The sequence below is a fragment of the Micropterus dolomieu genome, linkage group LG09, assembly GCF_021292245.1.
Source record: "Micropterus dolomieu isolate WLL.071019.BEF.003 ecotype Adirondacks linkage group LG09, ASM2129224v1, whole genome shotgun sequence".
NCBI lineage: Eukaryota > Metazoa > Chordata > Actinopteri > Centrarchiformes > Centrarchidae > Micropterus > Micropterus dolomieu.
Genome location: NC_060158.1, coordinates 22,810,412 through 22,822,438, shown reverse-complemented (window position 1 = coordinate 22,822,438; position 12,027 = coordinate 22,810,412). Strand labels below are relative to the sequence as shown.

The window sequence follows — 12,027 nt, the reverse complement described above, 5'->3', positions numbered from 1 at the left end:
AGACAGCTTTAACAACACAAACATCACCCGAGTGCTATACAAGTCATACTAAGGTGCAGCTCCCCGACACCCAGTTAACTCAGGACTGTGACGTAACAACCCAAATGTCCGACAGTAATAAATGTCTGTGCGAAGCAGTGTGCTATATAGTTGTATAGATTAAGCGAAGCGTTGATGCATTTTAGGAATCTAAAATTTAATCAATGAATTGTTTCAGCCCTACTGGTGCGCTTCACAAAAACGATGGCATCATGAGGAAGTAAAATGATGTGGATGTATTGAATTAACCTCTCAAGACTTCAGACAGGAAGTTAAAGCTTGGCCACATGACTTGGGTCTTCCAAAAGGACAGTGACCCCAAGCATACGTCTAAAGTTATGGGAAGATGGCTTAAAGACAACAATTCAAGGTTTTGGGAGTGGCCAATTGAAAATTTGCAGGCAGAACTGAAAATGTGTATGCAAGCAAGGAGGCCTGCAGACCTGACTCGGTTACACCAGTTGTGTCAGGAAGAATGGGTCAAACTTCCAGCGACTTATTGTGAAAAGCTTGTGGAAGGCTGCCTGAAACGTTTGACCCAAGTTAAACTATTTAAAGGCAATGCTACCAAATACTAACTCAGTGTATGCAGACTTCTGTCCAACTGTTAATGTGATGTTAGAAATAAAAGGGGAAATATGTCATTCTCTCTACTATTTCGCTTTTCACATTCTTAGAATCGAGTAGTGATCCTAACTGACCTTTGACAGGGAAAGTTTACTAGGATTAAGTAAAGTAAGAGTCACAGTTAGGTCTGCTGTGTTATTAGAAGATTCACAAACTGTAGTTGCTTTTCTCAGTTATTGGAAAATAAGCTTTTAAAATTAAGTTTAATCTCACAAACTCTAAAAATGTACCTCTCAGAGTTTTTGGGGTAGAATTACATTTTGTTGCTTTATCCAACCAGCCTCTTCACAGTACAACTCTTTACTTAAAAAAACATTTTTTTACACTGACCATATTAAAGGAAACGCAACTGTACGGTGCAAAAAATAACCTTTCACTGTGTTTCCTGCTTTGTGGCTCTTTCATGTATCATTTCTCTTTTTGAGTTTCTACTGTAAATACAACATTAAAAGTCTGTTCTTCTCCAGGCAATTGTCCACACAATTTGCTGGCTGTTGGTATTTGGAAGATAAAGTCAAATACAAAGCATGTTAATGCCATTATGCTGTGCAAATGTGTAGTAGTAAACAAAAAAACATGTTTGTCAGGTGAGCCAAGATGGCAAAGCCCTGTTGGACAAGCTGCAGCGACCTCTGACCCCAGGCAGTGCTGATTCACTGACAGCATCAGCAAACTACTCCAAGGCAGTGCACCACGTCTTGGACATCATCCACGAGGTGCTGCATCACCAGAGGCAGCTGGAAAACATTTGGCAGCACCGCAAAGTGCGACTGCACCAACGTCTGCAGCTCTGCGTCTTTCAACAGGACGTCCAACAGGTCCACGCACACACTCACACATATATACTTATATATGTTTTGTTCAAACGCGTCCTAATTCCAGCACCAAACTTAATTTAAGTATTTTCAGTAAAACATGTTCGACTGTCATTTGAAAATAGCAGGGTAGCTTACTGGTTAGAATGATTCTACTCTTAATAGAGGGTTTGATCCCAGCTGCAGCCATGTTTCCTATTAAAATGTCCTTGAGCAAGTTGCTGGAACCTTGTGTCTTCGCTCATCATGCGTTTCAGTGGAAAGGAACATTGGATAAATGCCTGCAGTGTAAATATTCTCTGAAGAATAAAGACTTGAAAAGACGTATAACGAGCATGCCATAAATGGTCCACTGTGATTATACAGTTGCATACTGTCCAAAAATCATGGGCATCCCTGAGTGTGTTGACATGGCAACTGTTGCTATGGAAACTGAATTGGGTCATACGTCCATGCAGATGCTGTTCATCCATTAACACTGTGAAGGACACGGTGCAGTGGAGAGGAGTGTGAAAAGAAAAGGCTTAGTGCAACACCTTTTTCAATACTGATCATTATTGCTGCCTTTCCTCTTCTCTTATAATCAAGGCTTGTGACTCAGCTACCACCTTAAAGCGCCCCCTTGTGGTGGCCTCTTTCCTAGTGTCTGTCTCACTTTTTGGACATGTGGTCTCCGTGCGCAGGTGCTGGACTGGATAGAAAACCACGGTGAGGCCTTCCTGAGCAAACACACAGGTGTGGGAAAGTCCCTCCACCGAGCCCGAGCTCTACAGAAACGCCACGAAGACTTTGAGGAAGTTGCACAGGTAGCTTGGTTCGGTTTCTGTAACTCTCACTCTCGACTAGGTTTATGCCAATGTACCACTTTGTTAAAAGTGATATTTTCTCACATTAAAATTTGTTTTTTAATTGCGGCTTCAAGAAAGCAACTGTAAAAACCTGCAATGATATTGTGTTTTCCCCATTTTATTTATTCAGTAAATGGTTGAGTAATGTTTTTTAGGCAATCAAAATTCAAAGCGAGACTATGTAACTCTTAAAAGAAGAAATAACGCATTCCTTCTCTTATAAAAGAAAATAGTATTAAATATAATACATAACATTCACAGGGGTCAGTTTTTTAAAAGTAATTTCTGAAACTCTTAAGTATCTAACTATATAATTGGTATAGATGATGGATGGATACTGCTAAAAATAATTGCATACTTTTTTAGGACGCTTACTTGTAATGGAGTATTTTCATAGGATCTTCAAAGGATCTTCCTCCACCACTGCTAAAAACTTGACAAAAGGCTTTAACCAGATAACACCTTCATGTCGCCATTTGTTTTTGTAGCATCTTTCTCTTCCTCTTTAAATCAGTTTTACCCCCTCGCTGTCTCTACACCTCTCACTATTTTTGTCTGTGCAGCTCTAGTATCACTGAAACTTATCAGTGTACACGTCACCTGCTTATCCTGTTTCATTTCCCCCTGCTTCTACGCTTTCTGTCTCTGCTCGTGTTCAAAATATGTTTCACTTGCATGAAATCGTCTTCCCGGGTTAATCCATCTCTCCCCATCGCCGGCCTCGTTGTAGAATACCTACACAAATGCAGACAAGCTGCTGGAGGCGGCCGAGCAGCTGGCCCAGACGGGAGAGTGCGACCCAGAGGAGATCTACCAGGCCGCCCACCAGCTCGAAGACAGGATCCAAGACTTTGTTCGCCGCGTGGAGCAGCGCAAAGTCCTGCTGGACATGTCTGTCGCCTTCCACACGCACGTCAAAGAGGTAGGCAGAGAGGATGACGTAATGCTGAAGTGGATAGTGGGCTGCGTGTTTGTGTGGATGAGAGCTTTCACAGTGCAAGAGGGAAATAATTACCAGATCAAATGGAATCTATGTGTATTGTTTTGCTTTTATCCAGTTAGTCACATAAATACAATTGTTTTAATCTGAGGACATTTCTCCAGTCCTCACCTTATTAATGAGAATAGTTTGGGTATAAGGTTAGTATTAGAATCAGGTTCAGGTGAGGGTGAATACAGAGCTCTGGCTTGACTATAAAATATATGACAGGGATTCAGAATTCATGGCAGTCACTGAAATCTCCTCTGTGAATGTCATGAAACAGCTTTTGCAGTTGCAAAAGTGATGGTAAATTTGTGTTGCTAATTGTTTGGAGAGGTGCAGTGTGTGCAACATGTTTTAATTTTGATAAAGTGAGACTATCAAACAATATATATCATACTAATAAATGTCTTCCTGTAGCTTTGGACATGGCTGGAGGAGCTCCAGAAGGAGCTGCTGGATGACGTTTACGCCGAGTCGGTGGAGGCCGTCCAGGATCTGATCAAACGCTTCGGCCAGCAGAAGCAGACCACACTGCAGGTCACCGTCAACGTCATCAAGGAGGGAGAGGATCTCATCCAGCAGCTCAGGTAGAGATTAGTATACCTACCTAAAAGCAAACCAGTGCTGAGCGTTAAAGATGAGCTCAAATGATACATGTAGATGTTCTGTAAAAAGCAAATGTGTAGTGAACAGAGAGAAATGATTCAGTGCCAATAAACTGACCCAAACCAACCCTTTAAACCACTTAAATTACTCTTAAGAGAAAATCCAGGAGCAGTGAAAGAAAACCAGATAATAGTGCACATGCTATGCCCAACAAATGATGCAGTAACCCTCTGAGCCAAATAGTGACAATAGGATTATCAGGAAAACATTTAAGGTCTACTTACATATTCGCCTTCGAGTCTTTCAATAGCGCTTTGGCAGGGAGATTTAGACACGGGCCGATTTGGAATTGAAATGTGTATGAATATGCAAATATATGCAATGAAATAGTCTGTCAGTGTGATTATGAGAAAAGAGCAGCGAGATGCATGAAAACCATAAAAAGAAAGCTGAGAGGATGGGAGGAGGTGTTGGAGAGGTGGATGCAGTTGACCCTCATTCTCCAACTCTATTTTTAAATAGAGGATGTTCCAGTCCCTCTTCTTCCTCCCTCTTTATCCACCCCCTTTGTTCTCTCTTTCTCTCTCATCCCTCTCTCCCTGGTGTATTGGCTCCACAGAGAATTCTTACATAAGTCTGCTTTTATAAGCGCGTTGCTAATTGTCTAATTGTGTGGCGGTCTCCCTGGGAGGCAGCTGTAACTCTACACATCTTTTGCTTGTGTTTGTGTGTGTGTGAGAGACTCGTGAGTGCTATATGTGGGCCCAAGTGCCATCATGAATGTGCATTTTTGAGTTTGGGAGTGCATCTGTCACACTGATTAATCAACCTGAAGCCAATCAGAATTCGTCTGACCTCCTAGGTCTTCGCTTACTCATATTTTGCCTCTCGTTAAGTCACTGGTGTCTGTGTTCGTGCATCACGCATGTGTGCATCTGTCAGATTGATGAATCAAAATCTGTATGACCTGCTTCCCTTTCCCACACACTTTGATGAAGAAGAAGAATCTGTGGTCCACATAGTGTGCACTAGTGTTAAACTATTGTTGGCCTTTTGTTAAAGACAGCAGATGTGATGTATTTATTGTTTTTTTGTTTTGTTTGACAGTGTTAGTGATCACTGTAACTCCAGTTGTTTTAGTATGAAATTATTATGATGCAACAGTTTAACAAATAAAATGCTAAACACTGTTTAATATCCGGAACAATACTGAATATAGTTTGTTGATTCGTATTTGTTGAGTTATATAAAAGTAATATGTATCTACAAGAGGATTCGTCTTGACACAAAGGGAATGAGATATAAGCAAGGATAACATTATAAGAAATATTTAGGAATTTTGTTGGAAAGGAAGTGGTCCATATTTTTAGGGATTGTCCCTAATAATTTAATAATTATAATAGTTTTGGGGAGAACATAGCATGTACAGTATGTGCCCTTTGGTAAATATATATAAATATAATTTTACTTTAATAATATTTTATACTTTCTTTCTATACTCAGTTTACTCATATCTTTTGTTTATACCTTGTTGATATTTCCCTATTGACTATACTGTAAGTCTCACACAAGGCCTGTATTTACTTTCTCAATAAAAGAAAAAAAAAAGGAACACAGAAATATTACACAAGAAACCAGGTTGAAAATACATTTAAGTAGAAATTTTAAAGCTGTGTTTGTTTCTTCAGGCAAAACATTCCACAATTACAATTCTCTGTTTTGCTATATTGCAGCTTGCCACTGCAGGCTGTGCTATGTAGTAGTTTTGAGAGCAGCACAGTTCACTTAGGGTCATGCCCAACTGTGTCTTTATAGCTGTGTTTTTTTAAAGTGCACAGCGCTGCCTCTTGCCGCTTATTGCTTAATTGTGTGTTTCTGTTCCAGGGACTCTGCCATCTCCAGCAACAAGACGCCCCACAACAGCTCCATCAACCACATCGAGAGCGTCCTGCAGCAGCTAGACGAGGCCCAGGCCCAGATGGAGGAGCTCTTCCAGGAGAGGAAGATCAAGCTGGAGCTCTTCCTGCAGCTCCGCATCTTCGAGAGGGACGCCATTGACGTGAGTCTGCTTGAGAGGAGGAGGGCACGTGTGTGTTTGCTCTATGTACAGTATGAGTCTGTGTTTGAGTGACAGGTGGTGAAACATTTTAACTGAAATGTTTTGAAATACCAAATAATCTTTCCTGAGCTAGCTTAGTGCTACATTCTCAGTGTGTGTCACTCTACCCAAGAAATCTTAAGAACTTATCAGTGACATCATTTTACAAAAGCTGATCCAGCATTGTCAATACTCAAGGTGGCCTCTGAAAAGTGGAATCGTGTTGTCCTTCCTCAGATCATCTCTGACCTGGAGTCGTGGAACGAGGAGCTGACAGGTCAGATGAATGATTTTGACACGGAGGACCTGACGCTGGCCGAGCAGAGGCTGCAGCACCACGCTGACAAGGCCCTGACCATGAACAACCTCACCTTCGATGTAATCCACCAGGGACAGGAGCTGCTGCAGTATGTCAACGAAGTCCAGGCCTCTGGTAAGTACCCAGACTCTACAGGATATAACGTCCAATTCAGGGTATCAGTTTGTCTTTGAAAGATCAAAAAAACATTGTGTTGTGAAAATTCAGGTCTGTAGATATTAGAAATCAACCTTATACTGCAGTTTGCTTTGGCATCTTTGCTTAGCTTGCCTTCGGATGGAAATTAGCTTGTTTGTTTGTTGTTTTATTTACTTAAAATTGTTTCCAGTCATTAAAAGGTCTTAAAAAGTCTGTTTTCTCAAATATGAAAATACTTTGCTGTTCTGCATCCGTCCTCCTGTGATCCTGCTATTATAAGCTATTATATTTAAAATGCTATAAAGTAGAAGTGAAGAGATGTTTGACTGACATCGGGTTCGGGTGATGATCAGTCATCATTCAGGTGAGGGTTAAAGCAGGATACAGCTCATGTTCACTGTTGCTGCACAGATTTCTGTGTTGGCTACATTAGTTTAATATTGATACTTGTGTAGGTGTCGCGGGTCAGCTCCGGTCAGCATTTGTGATGAGAGGCACCCACTCACTAACAATAATAACTCACCTGTGATCTCACATGCTAATAGGTGCTCTCTAAGACAGCACAAAGCACTGTTACATCATGTCACGTGTATTGAAACATACTGATAATATTATTAATCAAGAATCCAATTAGAATGGATGTAAACATGCTTTATGACACTATCGGGGATCAAAGTATTTGACTCAAGCCTTGGCAGGCAGGCAGAGCTTTGACAGAAGTGCTGCATAGATAGAGGTCTGTTGCTAATGTCACTGTGTGTCTTGCCTCCAGGCGTAGAGCTGCTGTGTGACCGGGACGTTGACATGGCTACACGGGTTCAAGACCTGCTGGAGTTTCTCCACGAGAAGCAGCAAGAACTGGACTTGGCAGCCGAGCAACATCGCAGGCACCTGGAGCAATGCGTCCAGCTGCGACACCTGCAGGCTGAAGTCAAACAGGTAAAACATGGTTTTATACCAGCTACAAGGCGCCATCTGCAGGCCAAGATTTTGAAAGTACAGTATATCAGGATATCAGTTCTTTAAGAAAAGAGATTACAATAAAGCTTTGGATTGGTGACATTTGTTCACACCTTTCCTCTTTTTTTTTTTCAGGTTCTCGGTTGGATTCGTAACGGCGAGTCAATGTTGAACGCTGGTCTAATAACAGCCAGCTCCCTGCAGGAAGCTGAACAACTGCAGAGAGAACATGAACAGTTTCAGCACGCCATTGAGGTTTGTTTATCCCATGAATTTCTCCCTTTATTATGTCCAAAGTCAGATTTTTACTTCATTAATTGCCCATTATTTTGATCATTCTAACCCCTTCCTTTCTCCACCTCTTTACTCTCTGCAGAAAACCCACCAGAGTGCCCTGCAGGTTCAGCAGAAGGCAGAGGCTCTGCTTCAGGCAAACCATTATGACATGGATCTGATCAGAGACTGTGCAGAGAGCGTGGCCTCCCACTGGCAGCAGCTGATGCTGAAAATGGAGGACCGACTCAAGCTGGTCAATGCCTCAGTGGCCTTCTACAAGACCTCTGAACAGGTAGGAAACAGCACAGCGGGTTGAGCATTTAATTTGACTATTTGTCTCAAATTTCACAAAAAACAGATTTCACTGTATTGCCTGGATGAAAGACCAAGTGTGTGTGTGTGTCCTCACAGGTCTGCAGTGTGTTGGAGAGCCTGGAACAGGAGTATAAAAGAGAGGAGGACTGGTGCGGAGGAGCCGACAAACTGGGACCCAACTGTGAAACGGACCACGTTTCCCCCATGATCAGTAAACACCTGGAGCAGAAGGAGGCCTTTCTCAAGGTAACATACGATAAAATCAAAACAAACCCTAAACACAATATCAGGTCATGTCTCTGATCTGTGTGTGTGTGTGTGTGTGTGTGTGTGTTTCTATCAGGCATGCACTCTGGCCAGAAGAAATGCAGACGTCTTCCTCAAGTACATGCACAGAAACAGCGTCAACATGCCCGGGATGCTGAGCCACGTCAAAGCACCAGAACAGCAAGTTAAAAGCAAGTAACAGAAAATACATTGAACATTACCTAGAATGTATCACCTGAACACTTGCGATAGAGAGTGTATGAAAACGCAAAGTAAGTAAGTGGTTTGTTAGGTTCTATCATCAACTACATAAATCACAGAAGAACACTTTTGTAATGTTTGTGGAGAGGCTACAACATTTGTCCTCTGTAATGGCAGCATGCGATAGCAACGTAAAATAAATTACCATTAACATGTTTAAGTACATTGCAGACTTAAAAAAACTGCAAGTTATTCAGTTTCACTAATGAGCGTACTTCCACTCTTGCCAATATTTCCAAAGGCAAAAAAGCATTTTATCAAGTTGGGTTCAGGTTCTGTATTGTCAGGATGCAGTACTGATTGAATCTTTTGGCTGTTTAGGCTCTTAATGCCTGAATTTTGAGTGTTTTTTGTGTTTCTGTTGTGGTCAGACATCCTCAATGAGCTGCTACAGAGAGAGAATCGTGTTCTCCACTTCTGGACAATGAGGAAACGACGGCTGGACCAGTGTCAGCAGTACGTGGTGTTTGAACGCAGTGCCAAACAGGTACGCGAAACGCATAAACATGACAAGAGAGGAAAAACACTTACGTGTAGCTGAAGTAACAAAGCCACACACTCGCGCACCTACACTGCTCTTTGTTGTCATGTGATCTCACAACGTATCCTGTGGGTTTGTGCGTTTTCAGGCTCTGGAGTGGATTCATGACACTGGGGAGTTTTACCTATCCACACACACCTCCACCGGCTCGAGTATCCACCACACACAGGAACTGCTGAAGGAGCACGAGGACTTCCACATCACAGCCAAGGTTGGGGACACGCACACAAACACACATACAGCATGACACTGTGTGTACGTTTGTGTCTTTGCATATAACACTGTCTTCCCCCTTGTCCCTTAGCAAACTAAGGAGCGTGTGAAACTGCTGATCCAGCTGGCTGATGGCTTCTGCGAGAAAGGCCACAGTCACGCTGGAGAGATCAAAAAATGGGTGACAGCTGTGGACAAACGCTACCGAGACTTCTCCCTGCGCATGGACAAGTACCGCTGCAGCCTGGAGAAAGCCCTGGGCATCTCCTCGGACTCTAATAAGGCAGTGAGTGGACATGTGTTTTGGTAGATTACAGCTGTAGACGATCAGCCAATTCATATTCTCACTTACTTGGTCTGTCTCTTTAAATCACTTATCTTTTACTGTGTCTCTGCCTGTGTCAGAGTAAGGATCTCCAGTTGGACATCATCCCAGCCAAGGCTCCGGGGTCAGAGGTCAAGCTGCGGGATGCCGCTCATGAGCTAAACGAGGAGAAACGCAAGTCGGCACGCCGAAAGGAGTATGTCACCACTTCCTGTTTATGTCATACTTTTAGATATCGCAAAAACATAAGTCTTGTTCGGAGCAGGTGAACGGTTACAGAATGGCTACTTCAGAATAACTTAGCAGATTTAAAAAGTGCACTTGGTCCTGCCTAATAAAGCTGTTAAACATTTAGCCTGCATAGTTAAAAGCTCTGCCTACAAACTAAACAAATAGTAGCTAGTCAGTATTTTCAGCACATTTTTTCTCCTGTTGGAAATATGTTTTATTGCCCCAAAGGAAGAGCAATTAAATTATCGGCTCTGTGCCCAAAACATGCAGCAGAGCAGCTTAGTGGTAACTAACATGGTCTTTTATTAGAAAGTCACAGGTTCAGTTCTTGCACCTGTCAGTGTCCTTGTCAACAGTAATCTTAACACCAAATCCCGACTTGCTCAATAGTTGTAAGTGGTTCTGAGTAAGAGTGACTTCAGTGTAAATGTACACACTTAATGAATTTACATGATTTAAACGTCCTCCTCCACCAGCCTCTTCTTTGCCAGCACCAGAACAGCAGGCACAACAGTGGAGAATAAATGAATCTACATGTAGTAGACGGGAAAAGGAGACTGCGTCATTTTGTACAAGCAGCATAAATCATGAGCATGATTTCAGTCTTTCATGGCTGGTTTATGACCAGGTTTTATGGCCCGTAGCTCTTTCATTATTCATTAGCGTTAATGGATGAAGCAGGCAGGCTGAAAGAAAGCTATTGGCATGGTGATTTATCATTATGTGGATGACGACAGTATGACAATTGTTCATTTTGTTTTTATGTGCGTCTTTGTGTGCGTGTCCAGGTTCATCATGGCAGAGCTGATTCAGACAGAAAAAACCTACGTGCGAGACCTGCGGGAGTGCATGGATGTAAGTGCAGCTCCGCAGCCCACCACTGTTAACCTGTTTCACTCCAGAGTTGTGCAACAGCTTTTCACACGAAATCTGGAAAATTATCAGAACGCTGTTAATGAGTTTGGTTGTTTTTTTTTATGTTGTCGTCTTTTCTCCATGCAGACCTACCTGTGGGAGATGACCAGTGGAGTTGAGGAGATTCCTCCAGGAATCATCAACAAGGAGCACATCATCTTTGGAAACATGCAGGACCTCTATGAATTCCACCATAAGTAAGAAACCTCTTCTATGACTTTATTCAATGCAAGTCCTTCATGGTCCGATAAATGTAAATCACATTTTTAATAAAAACTAACAGTCATTAAAACAAAGTTTAGTATATTTAGAAACTTAATATACAACAGTTCCTCTGTAGTTAAGATATATACGTATGTTTTATCTTTCATTTTGGAATATCACTTTTTATTTAATAAAGCTCATGCTTTTGCTGTTTCTCACATTAACCTCTCATTCTTTGTTTGATCAGCATCTTTCTCAAAGAGTTGGAGAAATATGAGCAGCTACCAGAGGATGTTGGGCATTGCTTTGTCACATGGGTATGTATCATTTGTTCACCAGCTCAATTCTACCATTCAGTTAACATTTAGTATCTTGTTCTGTACCAATGGAAACTTAAATCCTTAGTGTTTGATTGCCCTTAGCTCAATCAGTCAACTTTCATCATCTTTCAAATCACCATCGCTGTAACGTCGGTCTGTCTTTGTCTAGGCTGATAAGTTCCAGATGTATGTGAGCTACTGTAAGAACAAACCCGACTCCACCCAGCTCATCCTAGAACATGCTGGGAACTACTTTGATGTGAGTATTGCCTGTGGTTGTTAAAATGAATGTGGTCTTTGTCAGTTACGTCCGATCACATGACTCCTCTTCTCTCTGCAGGAAATTCAACAGAGGCACCGACTGGCCAACTCCATCTCTTCCTATCTGATCAAGCCCGTACAGAGAATCACCAAGTATCAGCTCCTGCTGAAGGTAAACCATAATACCAAATATCACTGCTGAGGTGGTCATCTCCATACTTTCCTTGTTGTCATAGTTTCTGTGTGTGTCTGTTTAGGAGCTGCTGACCTGCTGTGAAGAAGGTAAAGGAGAGATCAAGGACGGCCTGGAGGTGATGCTCAGTGTGCCTAAGAAAGCCAACGATGCCATGCACCTCTCTATGCTGGAAGGTGGAACACACTAGTTATTTATGTTGCTGTGATCTTTTACTGTTAGTTGTATTTGTAGTGAGCTTATCTTCTATCAAATTACAGCTCTTCCTAA

The 12,027-nt window shown here is 42.0% G+C and overlaps 1 protein-coding gene across 5 annotated transcripts in view; it reads left to right on the top strand.

The window, feature by feature from the left end:
- The window catches only part of trioa (trio Rho guanine nucleotide exchange factor a), a 75,122-nt gene that overhangs the window by 44,789 nt on the left and 18,306 nt on the right, over positions 1-12,027 (top strand). For all 5 annotated transcript variants that reach the window (XM_046059368.1, XM_046059367.1, XM_046059365.1 and 2 more), the window contains exons 12-32: positions 1,254-1,484; positions 2,165-2,287; positions 3,060-3,251; positions 3,732-3,901; positions 5,805-5,979; positions 6,256-6,451; positions 7,248-7,414; positions 7,571-7,690; positions 7,812-8,003; positions 8,123-8,272; positions 8,370-8,484; positions 8,926-9,041; positions 9,184-9,306; positions 9,400-9,594; positions 9,714-9,829; positions 10,653-10,719; positions 10,867-10,976; positions 11,231-11,300; positions 11,473-11,562; positions 11,644-11,736; positions 11,822-11,933. In XM_046059368.1, coding sequence (XP_045915324.1) covers positions 1,254-1,484; positions 2,165-2,287; positions 3,060-3,251; positions 3,732-3,901; positions 5,805-5,979; positions 6,256-6,451; positions 7,248-7,414; positions 7,571-7,690; positions 7,812-8,003; positions 8,123-8,272; positions 8,370-8,484; positions 8,926-9,041; positions 9,184-9,306; positions 9,400-9,594; positions 9,714-9,829; positions 10,653-10,719; positions 10,867-10,976; positions 11,231-11,300; positions 11,473-11,562; positions 11,644-11,736; positions 11,822-11,933 — 2,923 coding nt within the window. The remainder of the gene's footprint in view (positions 1-1,253; positions 1,485-2,164; positions 2,288-3,059; positions 3,252-3,731; positions 3,902-5,804; positions 5,980-6,255; positions 6,452-7,247; positions 7,415-7,570; positions 7,691-7,811; positions 8,004-8,122; positions 8,273-8,369; positions 8,485-8,925; positions 9,042-9,183; positions 9,307-9,399; positions 9,595-9,713; positions 9,830-10,652; positions 10,720-10,866; positions 10,977-11,230; positions 11,301-11,472; positions 11,563-11,643; positions 11,737-11,821; positions 11,934-12,027) is intronic.